Source organism: Notamacropus eugenii, chromosome 2, assembly GCF_028372415.1.
Source record: "Notamacropus eugenii isolate mMacEug1 chromosome 2, mMacEug1.pri_v2, whole genome shotgun sequence".
Lineage (NCBI taxonomy): Eukaryota > Metazoa > Chordata > Mammalia > Diprotodontia > Macropodidae > Notamacropus > Notamacropus eugenii.
Genome location: NC_092873.1, coordinates 234,522,569 through 234,544,404, shown reverse-complemented (window position 1 = coordinate 234,544,404; position 21,836 = coordinate 234,522,569). Strand labels below are relative to the sequence as shown.

The 21,836-nt window shown below is 39.0% G+C and overlaps 1 protein-coding gene and 1 long non-coding RNA gene across 6 annotated transcripts in view; one reads left to right on the top strand and one right to left on the bottom strand.

Annotated features, from left to right (window-relative positions):
* The first annotated feature begins 380 nt into the window (after window positions 1-380).
* Window positions 381-21,836, top strand: part of LOC140526962 (utrophin-like) — a 90,194-nt gene continuing 68,738 nt past the window's right edge. For 2 of the 4 annotated variants that reach the window (XM_072643576.1, XM_072643577.1), the window contains exon 1: window positions 16,187-16,322. In XM_072643576.1, coding sequence (XP_072499677.1) covers window positions 16,272-16,322 — 51 coding nt within the window. In that variant the 5' untranslated portion in view covers window positions 16,187-16,271. Of the gene's footprint in view, window positions 620-9,551; window positions 9,681-10,063; window positions 10,234-12,529; window positions 12,686-13,620; window positions 13,722-16,186; window positions 16,323-21,836 lie in introns of those variants that run through there. The other 2 variants (XM_072643578.1, XM_072643579.1) reach the window with 2 other exon arrangements.
* On the bottom strand, window positions 13,455-16,162 carry LOC140526965 (uncharacterized). Of its 2 annotated transcripts, XR_011974624.1 has the most exons (4): window positions 15,860-16,162; window positions 14,971-15,084; window positions 14,343-14,484; window positions 13,455-13,653 (listed from the first exon to the last, which is right to left on the bottom strand). It is a non-coding gene; the product is annotated as an uncharacterized lncRNA (long non-coding RNA). The 2 variants fall into 2 exon arrangements; XR_011974623.1 differs by lacking the exon at window positions 14,343-14,484 and having other exon boundaries at window positions 15,860-16,146.

Below are 21,836 nucleotides of genomic sequence, written 5' to 3'. Positions count from 1 at the left end.
AAGCCTTCTTAAAGCCAAAGAAAACAAAGTTTATTAAGGATTTGCCAAATTGGGTTGCCTCTGGAGGAGCCTAAGCTTTTGTAACGTTTGTATTCACAAGCGGGCCAGATAGAATCTCAGCTAATCAGAATCTGAGCTGGATTGAATCTGAGCCCCTTCATGGAGGCAAGGTGGGACTTAAATACAGAGAAGAGTATAGGAGGGATCTGGGGGGGTGGGGGGGGTGGTCCGGTAGTCCAGGGTGATGGGAGGAGGGGTTTAGGAAGGGTCTTGAGGAGAAGTCCGAGGAGGGTCAAAGGCTGGAAACAGCTGGAGGCTATCAGGAGATATCAGACACGGGAGGGTTTGGGTGGGAAACACGTGGGGCAATTCAGAGATCTTGATAGGGGCAGTATGGGAATGGGGTTTTGATGGGATCAAGGGAGGCGAGTTCAACAGAGACCTGAAATGATAATGAAAAGTCCATGGGCTTCCTGAGACTGCCGGAACAAATGGGAAGATTAGATTTGAGGAAGAAAGGCCAGATTAAGTAGGAAGATTCAAGGGGAGCTCAAGGACGCTCCCAGAGTCTGAACCTCATCACTCTCACCTTGAACTCAAACTAAGACCTCCAGCCTCTGTAAGTGCCCACAGCCAACAGAGTCCCTGCCTCACTGCTTCCGCCCTCACCCAGTGTGTGCTGGTTCCTTCTAGACCCTGCTGCACCCTGAAGGACAGCTGGGGCTGGCATTCCTTATCAGCAGAAGTTTCCTAGTTCTTCCCCAGGTCAGATGCCCAACTCCCCTTACTCTCCCAGAGTTAAAAGTTCCTGTAGGTGAGGGAAACAGCCTCCCACCTCAGTTGACCCCAGGGCTTGGGGTTTATTGTTTAAGCAGCTTGAGGCTGGTTAAAACTGACCCTAGCCCAGAGGCATTTATTCTTCTCCAGTATTTTTCTTCAGATCTTGGATTATCCCAGGATAATCATTTCTGCCCCTACTCTCATTTGTTTTCGAGGCTCTATGTTCACTCAGAGGTGCAATTTTACCTCTTTTGTAGAGGAAAATCTTGAGAGCTTGAAATTTTCTGATCTACTTCACCATCTTCCCAGAATCCTCTTCAACAACAACAATCTCAATGTAACTCAGGTATTCCAAGTATTCATACCTTCATTAAGTCAAAAAGCATTGATTAGGTACCTATGTAATATGGCTCTTAGGGACTTACAAAGACGAAAACTTTCTGTCTGTTCCTCCCTCCCTCCCACAACTTCTCTCTCTCTCTCTCTCTCCCTCCTTGGGATAATACATTAACAACTGGCTCATATGCAGCATGAATGACAATCTGACCTGGAATCTGATGCACTGTTCTTCAAAAGAGACTGTAATTTCCATCTTAGTGGGGAGGAGAAGGAGGGCTCTAGCTGAGCCTTCTCTCACCTATCTCCCCAGAGAGGTATAGGCTAGAATTAATTCTATCTATCACATTTCAAATTTGGGCAATCTAGTGGTAAACCATTTTGACAGGGCTAGGATCAACACCAGTTTCCCTGGTTGCTTTCTGAGAGGGTCATAATATTTGGCTTACTATAACCAGATTCAGCTTCCTTTCACCAAAAGTGGCTTAATGAAAGGAACCTAATGTGTTGCGAATGGCAAGTAAACCCATAAAATCAAGCAACCAGTAAACAGAAATTGGGGGTCTTATCTAAATTACAATAGGCCCAATAATAAACAAGAGTAATGGACTCTTTGACTGAGGAGAAATCTCAGTTAAATCCAAAAAGACAGTGGAGTCCCTGAAGGGCAGCTAGTTTTCAGCTATCTCCAGGTTTAAAAGCACTGGAAATAAAGGTATATATTAGGGGGCCTGCTTTCCATGCAGTTTGTATAGCTCTTAAAGACAGCCATTCAAAAGTTCATATCTAACCTCCATGACCATCTGTCTTCACGTCCTCTAACTACCTAACGAAATCACATATTTAGGCATCATTCTCATAAGCAATCAGGAGTCCTATCAGAATATGGATGTCATGGGATTATCCCTCACAAAAACTGATGCAGACTTTGGCTAAAGTATAATTGCAATGGTAAAAACCATACAATATATATATAGATAAGTCAATATAAAGTATATTTTAAAATTGTGATTAGGAAAGACTAATATCAGGGGGCATCAGGAAAGCCTTTATGTAGGAGGCATCATTTGAGCTAAGTCTTGAAGAGGGATTGCAAGGGATGGAAGTGAAGAAAGAAAAGAGGAGACAGTCTGAGCAAAGACAACAGGGTAAGAGAGGAGGATATCATGTGCAAAGAGCAGCAAGCAGTCCAGTTTAAGTGTATCATGGAATATTGGAGGAGAAATAATGTGAACTAAGCCAGGAAACATTTCATCAGATGGTGAAGGGTTTTAGGAGTGAAACAGTGGAACTTCTAGCATCCTGAAAGCTATAGGGAAGCACTGAAGAGTCTTGAAATAGGGTGTGACAGACACATATGTGTGTCTGGAGGATGAATTTTATATGAGAATTAGAAGGAATTAATAGAGTACTGAAAGTAATCTGGGAGAAAGGTAATGAGAACTAGATGGTAGCCTTGTAGATAGAAAGAAGGAAGTGAATGCAAGAGATGTTCAGTCAATAAATCAACAAGCATTTATTGTACCTACTATGTGCCAAGTACTCTTGTGGGTGCTGAGAATACAAAGACAAAAATGAAACGGTCCTTGACCTTAAGGAGATTCTCTTCTATAGTGGGAGGCAGCAAACACACATGAAAGTGTGTGTGTAACAAATACAAGGTAAATTTTAGACAGAAGCAATAGTAGCTGAGGGGATCAGGAAAAACTGCATGGATATCTGAGTTGAGCTTCCAAGGAAACTAGGGGTTCTAAGAAACAAATGTGAGGAGAGAGTGCACTGGGGGACAATCTTTGCAAAGGCCTGGATATGGGAACAGAAGCAAGATTAGACCCTATAGAGGAGAGTAATGCATAATAAGGTGGAAAAAGTGGATTAAACTATACAAAGCTTTATATGACGAAGGACTTTGTGGAGTTTATATAATAAGAAAGAAATATGGTGCATCCTGTAATTCAGGGATAGATTTTTGGTAATATTATGGAAATTGGAATGGAGATGGGAGAGACTTGAAATAGAGAGAGCAAATAATAATCTATCATAGTAGTTTCGGCAAGAGCTTTTGGTGTTTTGAGATGGGCGGTAGCTATGTGAGTAGGGAAAAGGGGATGAGTCTGATAGATTCTGTAGAGGCAAAAAATTGATGAAATTTGGCAACTAATCAGGTATGGAGGTGAGGAAGAAGGTGGAATTAAAGATGACTGTGAGGTTGTAATCTTTGGAGTGACTAGAAGGATGGTGACAGAAATAGGGAAATCTGGAGTAGACATAAGCTACAATGAAAATATCAGTTCCATTTTGGACATGAAGAATTTGAGATATCTATAGAACATTCTCCACAAGGAGATACATAGTCGGTAGTTGATGATGTGAGAGTGGAGTGTAAGGAGGACATTAGTGTTAGATGTATAGATTTGGGGTTCATATCATGAAGGCAATATAGAAAGAGGAGAAGAGAGAGAGAAAAGAAAGGAGAGGGTTCAGATGTAACTTTGGGAGTTGTATAAGTTTAGTGGATGATCCATGAAAGTATTATAATTTTCATTTGACAAGTAAGGAAAATGAGCTTTAAAGAGGTACAAAGTGCTGTCCAAGGTCATATGGCAGGTCAGTAAGCCCAGTTTGCCTGACTTTAAGTTGGATGCAAACAGTCTAAACTAGTTCAACTCAGGTTCTTAAGGAGAAGAAAACAGCTCTGCACTCGATTACTTACCATGTTTTATAGTCAAATAGGCAAAGAGAACAATATACCATTCTAGGGTAAGCAGAATCCAGGCTGCCTTTGAATAAGGAAGCTAGATAAAAGTGCACATGGGTTGCTCGAATTCTTTTGGTGTTGAGGGATGCCTAGGTTTTATTATTAAGCATAAGTTCAGACCCCACAGAAAATCTGAGCCCCTGTTAATACTTTCCCAAGCCCTCTTCTAGACAAATTTTGTCAGACTGGCAAAGAAATAATTCTTTTATGTATTGCAGTTTTGTACATGCCTCTTAAGCCATTAAAGTTAAAGAGGAGATAAATCTATAAACCCATATTTACTTCAGTGTCATAAAAGTTGAACAAATGTAGTCGAGTAAAGTCATAATCTCATACATCCTCTGAATAAGCCTCATCAAACAAACTCAGTAGATAAACTAAGTCAGATTACAGATTAAACTACATTTAGAGGATATACAAACAGACTGATTGAAGGGGAAGATTTACATGTCGTCAAGGAGTCAGGGACAGTTGAGTGTTGTACATTGGAATGTCCAAGTCTTTAAGTAAATTTTCGCATCCCATGGGACAGGTTTTGGTCAACTTAGCAACCTCTCAGTTAGGTGAAATGTCCTTGGCCTTCCCTTCATGTTATTGTTCCATGAGTCAGATTTTGGTTAGGTGAGGTTAACATTAACACTCTTGTAAGTGAATCAAAATTGGCAGGAGGAATGGCCCCAAGTCCTGAATAATAAAAGACAATCCAAAATTCCCATAATAAACTGCATCATGAAATGGTGCAGAAATAAGGAACCAATATAATTAAGGAATCAAGAATCATGAATTAAGAGCCTGGTATGTTCTAGGTTCTGTACTAGGTGGTAGGCTATAAATGCAATAAATGAACAAAACCCTACTTCCAAAGTGCCAGCATTTACAATGATGAAAACAACGTAAATCTGAAGAACAATCACAGGAAACTAAATGCGGTTGGGAAAATGGACCTACCTCTCTTTGCTGAGGTGTAGGCACTGGTACTATGCAGGTGGAGATTGTCAGACACAACTGATGTTGGTTGGTGGCTTGTCAGAATTTGTTTTTCTTTTTCATTCTTTATAGCTACAACGAGCTTCCTAGGCAGTCCAGTGGGAGGAATATATTTGGAAATAAAGATTATACAGAATGACCTGTTAATAATAGTGCTTTTTAAGGAAAAAAAACAGAAGACCTTGACTCAGCCACATGACTAGTAAAAGTCTTCTCAAGAAGAAACTGTCCTGCTTTTTCATGTCCTCTTCTCTTCCTATTCTTGACTCTTGCTTTTGTCATTCCACTAAGAATTTTTTTTTTACTCTAGGCACCAAGCTCCCTAGAGCAAAAACAAAAGAACTCTTAGCCAGATAGACTCAAATCTCTCTCTTCAACCCAGTTCTTTGTCCAGGGACATGGATCTCTATGTTGGACTGTCTAGTTTACTTTACAAAAAGCATTCCGTATGCCTTTTGATTTTATTTTTTGAAGGTTAGATTGTACCTAGTCATTCACTTGGAGATGCTCCCCAATAATTCTTAGAGTCTCTGAGATTCCAAGGTTCTCTTGTTTCCCATCTCAAAATCATCTTCTGCTCTTCCATGTAGATGAGCTGAAAAAGACTGGGGGTGGGGAGAGGAACTGATGGACAGAGCTAATGTTGGCAATGGAGGGTGCAGGGTAAAGTCCTCTTTTCCTTTACCTGTTCTACGTAGACTTTTCTATGGATATATAGCAGCAAAGGCCCAAAAGTCTTCAAGCTTACCTTTATACTACTAGGAAGTGAAAATAAAATTTTGAACATAGGATCATAAATTTAGGGTTGGAAGTCATCGTCAACCTCTTTTTTACAAATAAAGAAAATGAATTACAGGAAATCAAGTGGTTTGCTACAGTTCCACAAGGGAAGCAAGTGGTAGAGCTGGGATTTGAATATAGCTAGGTCCTCTAATTACAAAGCCAGCTCTCTTTATTGTGCATCTTGATGCATCTATAAATAATTCCCAACATTATAGATTGGATGTAAACTCCTTAAGAGTAGTTAGTGTTTTTTGCTGTCTTTGCATTGCCAGCATTTTGTTCATAATAGGCATTTAATAATGGTTTGTTGATTGATTAGCATATCCACTTTCTGCATTTGGAAGCAATTCCAAGAAAATGGGGCATTTGGTGTGAAATGTAAGGTATTAAAAATACTGGGCTCCATTCACTAGTTCCTTAAAGAATCATTCGTCTTAATACTATAATGTCTTCTTTATTGTTACTTCTCAGCCATCTTCACAGCATGTTACCTGAACTGTGGTTGTCATCACTGTCTCTCCCCTGTCCACCTTTGGATTCTACCCTGGAATACTGGCCTCTCATAGGGGCACTTTTATTTAATCTTACAGGGCGTCAGACCACCATACCACTCCTTAGATGGCTCCACCAACTTGCCATTCAACTTCCCTTTACAGCTTTTCTTCCTGAATTAGAATGTGAGTTCCTTGAGTAGAGGCCTGTCTTGTTTGTGTCTATTTGTATACCAGTATTTAGTCTAGTATCTGGTACATAAGAAGTGCTTAATCAATGTTTTTATCTATCTTTATTAGTGTAGGCCTTTGTGGCTCTACTAGCTTTCAAAATGAATTGGGAAATTACATCACTGTGCATCGAGTTGTAGAAAATGTTAATAACTGGGGTTCCATTTGGGGTTCATTGACAGCCTCATTTGTTTCTCTTCTGTGTCAATTGCTTAAAGGAAAATAGTTTATGAAAATGTCAGGGGAACAAATGAGGGACAAATCTAGCCATTGTGAGGAGTTCCTAGCATGGGAATTCCCTCCATTAAGACAGATTGCAAGAGAATTTCCTGAGGTACGTAAAAAATAAGCGATTTGCCCAGGATTACAGAACTTGTAGTCCCAGAAAAAGGATGTGAATTCAGACCTTCCTAACTTCCAGCCCAATATTTTATCCATTATACCATGCTGCAAGTGATTTTTGGAAATTTAGTGTGTGTGTGTGTGTGTGTGTGTGTCTGTGTGCGTGCGTGTGCGCGTGTGCGCGCGCGTGTGCGTGTGCATGTGCGTGTGTATAATATAATGGATATAGGAAATTCTTGGTGTGGTCTTCTGGCACACACACTGATAATATATCAATGCAAATTGGCATTTTATGGGCAACTTACAGTCTAATAAAAGACTTAGGTTTAAAAAACTGGGAAAACTGAGAGTTTAAATGATTTTTCTAGAACCACATGGTAAGAGTCAGAGGTAGAATCTGAACCCAGATCTTACTGGCTCTCTATCCACTGTATCAAAAATGCAATGCTTTAATTTACATGATTTGTACCCTTTACGTTCAGTCTTTTACCAGTGGTGGTATATCAGAATGCCATCAAGGCAATAGAGGAGAGGTAGAAATTCTTTTATGAGCAACACTCATAAGTATACAAAATAAATTATACAATACTCATAATTACACAAACTAAAACAACACTGAACTTGACAACTCAGTTTGTTTCTTCTAGGTAACTAATTCTTAAATGCTTGAAAATGCCAATTTTTTTTCTTGATCCAACTTAAGATATGTATTAGACCAGATGCCTTCTTTGAAAGACCCAAGTATGGCTAGATAATTTACCTCAATCTCACCCCTTAACCACAGCAAATTGATTCTAGGTTCCTAGAAAGACATGAAGGGCAAACTGCTTAGGGATGGCCCAAGTTTCATCTCATCAGCATTCATCTACACTAATGTAGCAAAGGGGAATTAGCCAAGAAAGATGAGCCAAAGTTCCTCAGATGAATTGTGAACTCTTCCTCTTTCTCCCTGATGACTGTCTTCAGGAAAATCTACAGTATCCTGGGTCAAGCAATTAGTACCTGGCACTTCCTGCAGTTCATTGACTTTAGCGGAAGGAAAAATTATACAAACTAAAACTACTATTGACCTAAGCAATGTCTTATTTCATGCTGTATGTCATCTTTTATTTCTAAACATTTTGTCCAAGAGTGACCACAATCCTTAAAGAGGTTAGGCGCCACCTTCTGGTAGCCTCCAGCATCCAGCCAACTCAGTTTTTTTTAAAAAGAAATCATTTGAAATTAATACTTATCTTCCTTGCAAGTATGTTTACTGTGAATTTTTCTGCCGGGGTTGGAAAGAGAGTGCCAGTTTTAGTTATGGGGCATGAGGTATTTGGTGGTGCTATACTGGTACCACCAGCACTTTTGAGAGATTTCTGGACTATTTTCCAGTATCACCTTTGTGTCACTTATTACCTGTAGGACTTTGGTCAAGTCCTTTAACATCTTTGGACCTCAGTTTCTTTATCTGTAAAATGGGGAGATTGAAAGAGATGAAATTTAAAGCCCCTTCTAGGTCTAAATCTATGTTCCTATGTTTTAGTCCCCATGTTGTTATATTACAAACAACTGGAAATTCTTTCCAAAGTTCAGGAAGTTGTATACTTAAACCCTGATTGTTATATGTGAGTAGAGGGTGCTTTGAATTTGGTGGAGACCAAGAACCCTATAGTGTGTGTGTGTGCTTGTGTGTGTGCGTGTGTGTGTATGTGCATGCATGCATGCCCTATGCCAGATATACACCTTAATATCCAGCAAGGCTAGCAGCAGCCCCCAGTAGCCTGAAGGTCCTCTAACAAGAGGTATCATGTAATGCCAGATGAGGACAGCAGCAGCAAGGGTAAGCCTGAGCCCGTAAGCAAAATCATTGCACTAGCTCTCACTTTGAAAGTGTTTGGGTACATTTTCTTATCAATTTATCTCTCTAAATTTAAAAGTAAAGTGTCTAGGTTATGGTCTGAACATGTATGCACTCTGAAAGGTTGTTAATAACAAATACACTGTCATCAGCTCTCCTACTCAGATCCAGTGATACTGGCACCTCTTAACCTTGCACAAGACTCTATGTCCCGAGCTCTCAGGGCATTTTTATTGACTTTCCCCCATAACTGGAATTCTTTCACTTCTTATCACTAGTGCAGAGTTTAAAAAGTTTGAGAAATATAATTTCTGAGTAATTAATCATTTTACTAACAATGCTAGTATTTTAATAGAAGAGGTCAGTGGCACTCTCAAATGCCGAAGACCTTCAAGGGCTCATTGGGCTCAAGGTTTATATAGCCCTGGAAAAGGGGGTGTTCCAGAGTTCAACTCTGATTGTTTAACAGGTAATGGGAGAATGAATATTACAATGAGGAACTGGACCTATTCTCATCAACTTTGGTTATGTATACATACATCTGTCCGTGTTTGTGCACAAGCAGGTTTTATTATTATCATCTTTATTTTACATCATGTCAACATAATTTTTTTTTCAATTCTGTTACTTTGCTTTTTTTCTTTAAAAACTCCTTTCTCTGGTAATTTGGTATTTGAGCTTGAGTGAACTTTAGAGGTCATTTATTTCAACACACACACACACATACACATATGTAGAAACTTCTTTTCTATAGCATTCCCCAGAAATGATTATAGAGGAATTCCTTTATCAGCATCTAGAAGAGGGAAAAATACTACTCTTTGAAATAATTCTAAGTTTTAGAGACATTCTTCTTACCTAGAGCCTTCAATTCTCCTAACTAATACTCACAGGATCCAATTCTGTCTAGTCATGATCATTCAAATCTTTCTAAATGTCAATCTCATAGAATACTTAATGTGATTGTTTAAAAAGTATGTACATACGTATATATTTTCAGAACCATCAGAGCCAGCTGGAGATATTTGATGGAAATGTTGCTCATATAAGTACTTGGCTTTACCAAGCTGAAGCTCTGTTGGATGAGATTGAAAAGAAGCCTGTAAATAAAAGTGAAGAAACTGTGAAAGTAAGTATGCCTAAGATGGCATTTGTAATATATACTGTATTTCTTAGGGCTCAGAATCTTGCTTTTCATATAAACACTGTATTATTCTATTTTTTGTTTTTGAATTTTAATTTTAGTGAGAGATACCGAGGTGATACAAGTCATCTGGGAAGGATTTGAAAAGCCTCAACCCCATAACCCAATTTTCTCCTCCCCTTCCACCTCTACTACCTCTATTTAGATTCGTTAATTCAATTAAATATACTGCCAGTGTTTTATTTAGATAGACATTTAACATATTTGTGATGTCTTCCCTTTTGAATAGTGTCAAATCCATATTTTAATTGGGTTATGCTTCACTGTTTCTTGTACTTAATGATAATTTTGTGTTTCTATGTGTTTAGCGATTAACATCTAAACTGGATGATGTTAACCTACAAGTCGAAAATGTTCTGAGCAAGCCATCGTACTGATGAGGGCCCGAGGCTTGGCAAGCAGTGAGCTGGTGGAGCCTAAGTTAGCTGACTTAAATAGGAATTTTGAAAAAGTGTCACAACACATCAAAAGTGCTAAAGTGAGTACTTCATGTAAAACAGAGATATACTACCTCCTTAACCCTTCTTTTCTCTTTGTTTTCCTCTTCTTGCCAAGCTTCTTAATTAGAGCTGTCCATGTCCCTAGGTTTGTTTGGCCATATTTTCTTTACCTGTTTCAGCTCTTTGTGATCTCATCAGTTTTTATAACTTCAAGTATGATGTCTGTATGGATAGCTTTCAAATTTGGTAGCACTTAAGAATTCTTTTCGTGCTCTTCTGCTATTACTCACTTTTTTAGCCCTGTACTTGGATAAGCTCTAACTGAATGTATCACAGATACCTCAAGATCATTGTTTCTAGAACTGAATGTATTATCTTTCATTTTGACCAGCTCCCCTTCTTGATTTCCTCATTTCTGGCTATGCCATCCCTATTCTTACAAATAACCTCCCTCATGATTATTTATTCATATTTGTTGAAACTCTATCCCATATCTCCTTATAGTTCATAAACCATCAAGTCATATCAATTGTCTTATGTAACAAGTCACATCATATTGCATTCTCCAAATATAGTATCTTTTCACTCAGTTCTTTATTTACCATTTCTGCTGCCTTCACCACCTGAGTTTTTACCACTGTCACCTTTTAGCCTCAATTGATTCTTGCATTATCCTCTGATTCAGTCTGTTCTTCCTAGTATCTATTCTCTCTTGGTTAACTAAAACGTCTATATTAGATGAACCTTACTAGTGCACCCATCTGATCATGTAACTCCATAGCTTCAAAAATACTAACTGATTCCTTTTTGCCTCCTGAATAAATTCAAAGCCTGTTGTTTAAGGCTCTTCACCACTGGATTAAAATTTACCTGTCTAACTTTATATTTCATTCTGTTTGCTTTCCATTACTTCATACCCAGTCCAGGCTAAAATGCTTGGTATTTTTCCTTTAAATCTAGAGTTCTTAGCCTGGGGTTCACAAACTTGTTTTGTTAGTATCTTGATAACTTAGCCAATAAAATGGATTTATCTGTATTTTATTTTATGATGAAGACCTGAATTAGAAAAGGGGTCCGTTGCATAAAAATTGTTAGGAACCCCTGCTCTTTCTTCCTCATTGTGTTTGTTTATGCTTTTAACTACTCTGGGAATACCTTCTTCCAGTTCTTGAAACACTGTAAGATACTGGTTCCCATGAGGAAGCCACAAGGAAAGAACTAATCTTGTGATGGGGACTTCATAAACTCTGTGTGTATAGGGACACATTCACTCTTCCTGCTTCTGCTGAAGTGAAGAACTTTATTGAATTTACCTTACTGAAATAAAGAACTTGATTTAATTTATATAAATAGTGTAGGCAGGCCTAACGCAGAAATTTACCTTTTGTTTTTATTTTCTGTTTAACAATAGGGTCAGTGGAATCCTTTTACTAGGTAAAGGAACAGGACCCAAAAGGCAAAGAGACTGCTAGAAGGGAGTAGGGAAAAAATGTGAGATATGCCCACAGATACATTATTTCATTTATTCTTTCCTTACTAGTAGAAGAAAAGGTTTCATTTAGAGAAATATATTGAAAAAGTATGTTACCTCTCATATAATTCTTCTCTGAAGAAATACTCAGTGCTCACTTCTTATACGATACTTCAGCCATCAATTAGACATATATCTATCTTTATATATGTATATATATATATATATATAATTTTAACAATATTCTGACACACAAAAACTTCAAGTGAAGCAAAACCTTCAGAGAGATTTTAGGTAAATGGCATTTTCAGGCAAAGTCTTCTCTTTCAAAAATCCTATAGCTTCATTTACATAATCAGGAAAGTCTCAAGCTAGTGTTTTGGGGAAATAATTCCAGTCAGTTCTATTTTTAAGAAGGCTAAAAGGAATTTTTGTAACTATTAAAGATCTTGTACCAAGCATTAAAACACAGTGTTAGAGAGATTTCGTTTTTAGTATCTGACACGACTTCATGCCAAGGAGTTATTGTCTTTGCTGTCTTGTCACCCAATATATGGCTTTGTGTCACCTCTTGATGTGTAATCTCATGAAACCTGAATGGAGTTGAAGTCACTATAGCTTTGAAAAGATCTCCCAATATGCGAAAGTACAAAGAAATGATGAGGAATCTCTGCTTGACCTGATTGGCAAATTAATTTTTTTTCCTTTTCATTTCTGCCTATTTTACAGTTGTCTTGCTTATTGAAATCTGGTTTTACCTCATTTGCTTCTTTCCTCTACTGTAGTCAATGGACTTACTTGGAGTCATGTTCTGTTTTTGGTTCACCTGTCCTTAGCTATGCTTTCTTTTTTGCTCTCTTCTGTAGATGTTGATCGACCAAGAGCTTTTCTCAAAGACAATTTCTGTGAAATCACAACCTGTTGAGGCTGCTATGCATTCAGTGGACCTAGACAAACTAGAGCATGATTTAAAAACTTTGGTGAAGGCTGTAGAAAAGCCCAGTGATGAAGATGAAAAGGTATAATCCACTTCATTTTTCTGTGAATAAATGCCTTAAATATCATGCTGTGGAGCACGTGAATAGAGCACTGGCCCTGGAGTCAAGAGTATCTGAGTTCAAATCTGTCCTCACACACTTGACACTTGCTAGCTTTGTGACCCTGAGCAAATCACTTAACCCCAATAACCTTGTGCGTGTTCTCCCCTTCCCCCCATACCATGTCATTTGTGGTGGAGAATTTTAAGATGAGAGTTTTTGACGTTGGGTTTCAATGTAGCAATTGCCAAATGATTTATATAATGCTTCTAAGAGAGTTAAAATTTCAAGGAGAATTAACTAAGGATCAGCATGGTTTAAATTGTAAGCTATTTTAACATATAATTTAGAGAGACAGTGTGATATACTGCTGATGCAGCTAAACTAGGAAGACCTAGGTTCTAGTCCTGCCTCTAACATATACTTAGATCTTTTATCCTAGGCAAGTTACTTTCCTTGTTTCACATAGCTTTTGGAAAGTAGGTGATAACCTACATTGGTAGAGGTAGTTTACTCGTTGGAGAGTCCCTGTTGAAATTGCAGGAGCTTTTTTAAAAGATCCAAGAGGATTCAAAACATTTTTGGAAACAATATAATTGTTAGAATTTTTTTCCACCTAATAGTATTTTATTTTTTCCAATTATATGTAAAGGCAGTTTGCAACATTCATTTTTTTATGATTTTTAATTCCAATTTTTCCCTCCTCCCGAAGACAGCAAGCAATCTGACAGACTATACATGTCCAAATCTATTAAATGTAAATGCTATAATTTTAATGTACTTATTTTAAATTTTTAATGGGATATTCGTTTACAGAAATTCATCATGATGGATATGTTCTTTCTAGTAAAGAAATATACATTGCTCGAGAGATATCCAAGTGAAATATTGACTTGTTTTTCTCTTTCCATTCTCAGTTGGATGAGGAGAAGGCCCAGATTGAGGAAGTTCTGCAGAGAGGAGAAGAGATGTTACAGCACCCGATGGAGGAAAACAGGAGAGAAGAGATACGCTTATAGTTAGTACTTCTGAGGACGAGACATAACAATGTCAAGGCATAATCACTGGAACACGTGTCTCCTACTTACAGCGCTTGGATGCAGAAAAAGGAAACCTCTGATGTGATCTCAGACAACTTGAGGAAGCAGAGAGTATTTTCATTACCAGAAATTGCTTCATGGGGGATAGTACTTGATTTGCTATTCACATTCACCCTAAGTTGTTGTCAAGGTTCAACCAATCCCCAGGAAAGAGAAGCGCTAGGAAATGACAGTGGGTATAAAGCCTGGTCTTCAAAAACAGATCTAGCCTGTGAAGACCTTTCAGCTGTCAAGGATACCATTTTCTGTTCTCCCAATTTCCTTTGCTTTGTGCATTGTACCCAAAGGTAAGGGACAGAGGGAGAGAAAGGGAACAGGAAGGAGGAGAAGGAAAGGGGAAAGGAAAATGAGAGGAAAGGAAAGGAAGGGGATGAATGAAAGTAAAAAGTGAAAAGAGGAAAGGAATTTTGGAATGGAAATGAAAGAGAAAAAGGGGAACGGAAAGGGGACAGATGACAAGGAAAGAAGAAGGAAGAAGCTGCACCCCCAGATTGGAAGTGGCCAGTTGTGTCTCCACTGGGGCAGTTTGTATTACTCACAGAATGTTGTTTGTCCTTCCTTCTGGAAGAGGACTGTCACATCAGGAAGATGATGCTATGAGTTGCCAGTGAATTGGATTTCAGTGAGGGAGGGCTGTGAAAAGTCATCAGCCTTACTTTCTCCTTAGGAGCCATCTGGGCCCTGTGTCAAGACATTTAGTATGACTACATAGATAAGAGATAGACAGTCAGGATGACTAGAGATGGCTTTGGATGCAGTGGGAGACCTTAGCTTTTTGAAACTAAGGTCTTTACTAGGTCTCAGCTTGACTGAGGCAAGGCCCATTGAGTGACTAAGATGAGTTGGAAATGAGCCAAGGAGTGTCCCCTTTTATCTAATTAACGCATAACAACCCCAACAATCTGAGAGGGGAAGAGGCCAGAATTTCTGGACAAGATAGAGATTGGAATGACTGGAGGTGGCCCCCATTTAAAGAGGGGTACAATACACAAAAGGAGGCAGGAAAGGGGGGTGGAGCAGGACATCAGGGAGTATAGGTAGAGGGCATTCCTTGGAACTGGAACCAGGCAGGGCATCAGATGTAAGGTGGAGTGATAGGAAAGACCAATTTCTGCCCTCTCTAAAGGAAGGAATTTTGAAGCTTTGTTGCTCCACCTTTGAACTCACCAATTAGAGGAATTAGGAACATGGTGGTGAGTTTAGATGTGATGGACTTCTCCTGGGCACTCCATCTTGTTCTTTAGAGTTTGAAGCAGACAAGGCATCAGATTCAAGGTGCAGCTGGAAGGGACAGAGGTTCAAAATTATGGGAGCAAAGTCCTTTGCAGGAATGACTGAGGCTATACAGTTGGATTCAGTCTCAGTTACATCATTTGTAGAAGGAGTGTAATGGTAACATCTACATGATAGAATTACGGGGATCAAATGAAATAATATCTATTCAGTGCTTTGTCAACTTGAAAGCACCAGATGCTATTATTAACATCTGTATCTCTGTTTTATTGTTGGCTTTTACTATCTCTTCCTATGTCATTCAGTAATGCAACATAGTATTCAAGGTTATTTATTGATAGAATTATTAAAGGTGAAGGAATGGTATAGTCAGTCATTTAGCACAGAGGTTCCATTATGTTTGTTTTAGGAAAATGAGGGGGTTGTTTCCTCAATTAATAAATGGTTAAAGAATATAAACCAGCAGTTTTCAGAGGAAGAAATTAGAGCTACCTATAGTCATATGAAAAAATGCTCTAAATCACTATTTCTTAGAGATGTAGATTAAAAGAGCTCTGAGGTACCACATCACACTTATCAGATTGGCTAATGTGGTAAAAGAGCAAAATGATAAATGTTAAAGATGATATGGGAGAGCTGGCACACTAATTCATTGTTGGTGGAGCTGTGAGCTAATCCAACCATTCTGGAGAACAATTTGGTACTATGTTCAAAGAGCCACAGAAAAGTGCATACCCTTCGACCCAGAAATATACCCACTAGGTCTCTATCCCAAAGACATCTTCAAATTGGGGATAGAAATAGTATCTTTCCTTTTACATACCTCAGGTCAGGAACTTGGCGAAGAGGGTGATAAAGATCTATACAACAGGTGACAAGAGAAGTGATCAATGTACAGTGTAGTAGAGTGTATAAAATATCAAATATTGTTTGGTATTCAAAGCCCTTCAGAGCCTGCCTTCCTAGTTTTCATGTCTTCTTACACTTTACTCCTCTGTTTTGAAGTAAAGAAAGGTCTCTTTTTATACTATCAAAAAAACAATCTAGGAGGGACAGAACTTCAGGGTTTCTGGCCAAAACAGATACAGTTGTTTCTTACATTCATTCTGAGTGGTCCTCTGGACACAAGTTGGTGGTGATGGAGGCTTGGGTGGGGCCCAATTATTGCATCATCAAGGACAGAGTGATATAAGTGGAGAAAATCTAATCTGTTCAACACTTTCCAGGTTACTGGGATGCCAGTTTCCCTTCTCCTCATTGTCCTTGTTTTGGTATCTAACTGGAAGGTAAGGATATAAAACCCTCCGTAGAAAGAGGGAGAGGAAAGGAAGGCAAGAAAAAGGGAGGGGAACGGAAGAAAAAGGAAAAAAGAAAAAGGGAAAGGAGAAGGAAAGGAAGAGAAGGAAGGGGAAGAGGAAGGAAAGGAAAAGTCAAGGACAAATGGGAAGGACAGGGGAAGGAAAGGAAAAGGGAAAGGAGGAGGTGAGGCAGTGTGTACTAATGACAGGTTGTTGTTTGTCCTTCTTTCTGGAAGAGGACTGTCACATCAGGACAATATATAAAATGGAGGCAAGAAGAGGGATGATGGAGCAAGGAGCCCTGGGAGTATGGGTAGGAGTTTTGGTACTCCACCTTTGAACCCTCTAATTAGAGGAATTAAGAACATGGTGGTGACTTTTGATTTGATGGATTTATCCTAGGAGAGGATATGGCAGAGTTGACACATTAATTCATTGTTGGTGGAGCTGTGAGCTGATCCAACCATTCTGGAGAACAATTTGGTACTATGTTCAAAGGGCCACAGAAATGTGCATACCCTTTGACCCAGAAATATACCCACTAGGTCTCTATCCCAAAGAGATCTTCAAAATGGGGAAAGAAATAGTGTCTTTCCTTTTACATACCTCAGGACTTGAACTTGGCTAAGAGGGTGATAAAGATCTATACAGTAGGTGACAATAGAGGTGATCAATGTACAGTGGAGTAGAGTGTATAAAATATCAAATATTGTTTGGTATTCAAAGCCCTTTGCAGCCTGCCTTCCCAGTTTTCATGTTTTCCTATACTTTACTCCTCTCTTTTGAAGTAAAGAAAGGTCTCTGTTCATATTGTCAAAAAATCAATCTAGGAGGGGGAGTAGCCTCAGGGTTTCTGGCCAAAACAGATGCAGTTTTTTACATTCATTCTGAGTGGTCTTTTGGACCCAAGGGAGGACTTCGTGGGTGTAGGGCCCAATTCTTGCATCATCAAGGACAGAGTGATATAAGTATAGGAAATCTAATCTCTTAAACACTTTCGAGGTTGCTGGGATGCCAGCTTCCTTTCTCCTCATTGCACTTGTTTTGGTATCTTACTGGAAGATAAGGGTATAATACCCTGTATAGACAGAGGGAGAGGAAAGGAAGGCAAGAAAAAGGGAGGGGAAAGGAAGGAAAAGGAAAAAAGAAAATGAGAAAGGAGAAGGAAAGGAAGAGAAGAAAGGGGAAGGGGGAGGAAAGGAAAAGGCAAGGACAAATGGGAAGGAGAGGGGAAGGAAAGGAAAAGGGAAAGGAGGAGGTGGGGCAGTTTCTACTACTTACAGGTTGTTGTTTGTCCTTCTTTCTGGAGGAGGACTGCCACATCAGGACAATATACAAAATGGAGGCAAGAAGAGGGATGATGGAGCAAGGAGCCCTGGGAGTATGGGTAGGAGTTTTGGTGCTCCACCTTTGAACCCTCTAATTAGAGGAATTAGGAACAGGGTGGTGAGTTGTGATTTGAAGGACTTATCCTAGGAGATGATGTGGGACAGTGGAAACACTAATTCATTGTTGGTGGACCTGTGAGCTGATCCAACCACTCTGGAGAACAATTTGATATTGTGTTTAAAGGGCCATAAAATATGCATATCCTTTGTTTGACCCAGCAATACCCCTGCTGGGTCTGTATCCCAAAGAGATCTTAAAAAAGGGAAAAGGAATCTTTTACATCTTTTTACTATCTTTTACTCTCTTTTATATCTTTTACATAGCTCTGGAGAGGAGCTTGGGGTAACAGAGTGATAAAGACCTATACAAAAGGTTGCAGTAGGAGAAGTGATGAATGTACAGTGTAGTGGAGTGTATAACATACTGTTTGGTATTTAAAGATCTTTACAACCAGCCTTCCAAGTTTTCATGTCTTCTTACACTTTGCTCCTCTCTTTTGAAGTAAAGAAAGGTCTCTTTATATATTGTCAGAAAAATCAATCTGGGAGGGGGAGGAACCTCAGGGTTTCTGGCCAAAACAGATGCAGTTTTTTACATTCATTTTGAGTGGTCTTTCCGACCCCAGGGAAGACTTTGTGGGTGTGGGGAACAATTCTTGCATCATGAAGGACAGAGTGATATAAGTGTAGAAAATCTAATCTGTTAAACACTTTCCAGGTTACTGGGATGCCAGCTTCCCTTCTCCTCATTGCCCTTGTTTTGGTATCTTACTGGAAGGTAAGGGTATAATACCCTCTGTAGAAAGAGGGAGAGGAAAGGAAGGCAAGAACAAGGGAGGGGAAGGGAAGGAAAAGGAAAAAAGAAAAAGAGAAAGGAGAAGGAATGGAAGAGAAGAAAGGGGAGGGGGAAGCAAAGGAAAAGGCAAGGAAAAATGGGAATGAGAAGGGAAGGAAAGGAAAAGGGAAAGGAGGAGGAGGGCAGTTTGTACTACTGACAGGTTGTTGTTTGTCCTTTTTTCTGGAAGAGGACTGTCACATCAGGACAATATATAAAATGGAGGCAAGAAGAGGGATGGTGAAGCAGGAGCCCTGGAAGTATGGGTAGGAGTTTTGGTGCTCCACCTTTGAACCCTCTAATTAGAGGAATTAGGAACATGGTGGTGAGTTTTGATTTGATGGATTTATCCTAGGAGAGGATATGGCAGAGTTGACACACTAATTAATTATTGGTGGAGCTGTGAGCTGATCCAACCATTCTGGAGAACAATTTGGTACTATGTTCAACGGGCCACAGAAAAGTTCATACCCTTTGACCCAGAAATATACCCACTAGGTCTCTATCCCAAAGAGATCTTCAAAATGGGGAAAGAAATAGTATCGTTCCTTTTACATACCTCAGGTCAGGAACTTGGCTAAGAGGGTGATAAAGATCTATACAATAGGTGACAATAGAAGTGATCAATGTACAGTGTAGTAGAGTCTATAAAATATCAAATATTGTTTGGTATTCAAAGCCCTTCAGAGCCTGCCTTCCTAGTTTTCATGTCTGCTTACAGTTTACTCCTGTGTTTTGAAGTAAAGATGTGTCTCTTTTTATACTGTCAAACAAACAATCTAGGAGGGACAGAACTTCAGGGTTCTGGTCAAAACAAATGCCGTTTTTTGCATTCATTCCAAGTGGTCTTTTGAATCCAAGGGAGGACTTGGTGGAGGCTTGGGTGGGGCCCAATTGTTACATCATCAAGGATAGAGTGATATAAGTGTAGAAAATCTAATCTGTTCAACACTTTCCAGGTTACTGGGATACCAGCTTCCCTTCTCCTCATTGCCCTTGTTTTGGTATCTTACTGGAAGGTAAGGGTATAATACCCTGTATAGCCAGAGGGAGAGGAAAGTAAGGCAAGAAAAAGGGAGGGGAAGGGAAAGAAAAGGAAAAAAGAAAAAGGGAAAGGAGAAGGAAAGGAGGAGAAGAAAGGGCAAGGGGAAGCAAAGGAAAAGGCAAGGATAAATGGGAAGAAGAGGGGAAGGAAAGGAAAAGGGAAAGGAGGAGGGGGGCAGTTTGTACTACTGAGAGGTTGTTGTTTGTCCTTCTTTCTGGAAGAGGACTGTCACATCAGGACAATATACAAAATGGAGGCCAGAAAGAGGGATGGTGGAGCAGGAGCCCTGGGAGTATGGGTAGGAGTTTTGGTACTTCACCTTTGAACCCTCTAATTAGAGGAATTAGGAACATGGGGGTGAGTTGTGATTTGATGAACTTATCCTAGGAGATGATGTGGGACAGTGGGCACACTAATTCATTGTTGGTGGAGCTGTGAGCTGCTCCAACCATTCTGGAGAACAGTTTAGGACTATGTTCAAAGGGCCACAAAAATGTGCATACCCTTTGATCCAGCAGTATACCTTACTGGGTCTCTATTCCAAAGAGATCTGAAAAATGGGGAAAGAAATAGTATCTTTCCTTTTGTGTAGCTCAGGACAGGAATTTCGGCTAACAGGGTGATAAAAATCCAAACAGTAGGTCATAATAGAAGTGATCAATGTCAAGTGTGGTAGAGTGTATAAAATATCAAATACTGTTTGGTATTCAAAGCCCTTCACACCCTGCCTTCCTAGTGTTCATGTCTTCTTACACTTTACCCCTCTATTCTGAAGTAAAGAAAGGTCTCTTGTTATATTGTCAAAAAATCAAATAGGAGGGGGTGGAACCTCAGGGTTTCTAGCCAAAACAGAGAGTTGTTTTTTTTAACATTCATTCTGAGTGGTCCTCTGGACAAAAGTGAGGACTAGCTGGGGGTGGGGGCTTGGGTGGGGCTCAGTGTTACATCATCAAGAATGGAATGTTGTGAGTGTAAAAAATCTAATCTGTTAAACACTTCCAGGTTTCTGTGATACCAGCTTCCTTTCTTTTGTTCTGAGTATCTTACTGCAAGGTAACGGTATAATACCCTCTAAGGACAGAGGGAGAGGAAAGGAAGGGAAGAAGAAGGATGGGAGGGGAAGGCAAGGAAAGCAAAGAACAAAGAACAAACAGAAAAGAGACAGAAATGAGGATGAAAGGATGGAGGAGAGAAAAAAAGGAAAGGGAAAGGAAAAGAAAAGAATAAAGGGGAAAGGGAAAGGAAAAGGAAAAAAGGAAAGAGAAAGGAGAATAAAATTTTTTTTCTGTTTCTCTAATTTGTTTTTTAAAATCCCTTTTTAACTCTTCTAAGAGTTCTTTTTGGACCTAAGACCAAATTACATTCTTCTTTGAGTTTTACAAGGAGTCATTTTTACACTATTGTCTTCCTCCTAGTTTGTGCTTTGATCTTCCCTGTCACTGTAGTAACTTTCTATACTTAAGTCCTTTTCTGTTTTGCTTTTTTTTTTTTTTTTTTGGTGCCTTGCTGCTTTTATGTGAAATTTGAGCTCTGTTCCTGCACAGGTGAACTTTCCATTAACTGAAAAGCATATTTTTTAGAAGAAACACCAACCGAATAGTTTCTTCATCCTGATTATATTTGTGTGATGCTGACATCAAAGGAGGAGAGGTTGTTTGAGGGTAGAACTGTAACTAGAAAACTTCAAAATATAATTTTTACCATTCTCTATTTCCCTCTTATAGTAGTTCCTAAGGAAGTATATTTAAGAATTCAGATTAAAACATACAAAAGCCCTTTATAATTTTGTGTAGTATTAGTGGAGGGTTTGAAAAATGTTATAGCTTGTGATATAAATGAGAAATAAGGAAGAAAATTTCCTCTCCAAATGTACTTTGTTGATTGGTCATTATAATAATGTTTAGATTCTGTTTTATAGTGTATTTCAAGTCAATACTGAAATGAGATTGCTAGAAGTTTGCAGGAGTGCAGATTTTTAAATACTGTATTAGAGTATTTATATGTGCAGGTTTGCTTTACCAATAGAACTATTTCTCTAACATTTTGCTTTTGGTAAATATATTGTTTTAAAAATTCTTAATGTCTTTGGGAACGGTAGCACTTTGGTTTGATATAATGTAAGCTTCTTGAGAACATGGTTTGTTTTATTTCATTTTAAATTTTGTACATTTCCACAATGTCTACCATAGAGTAGTAACTTAGAAGTGCTTTTTTCGTTTGATTTCAGCTTACTA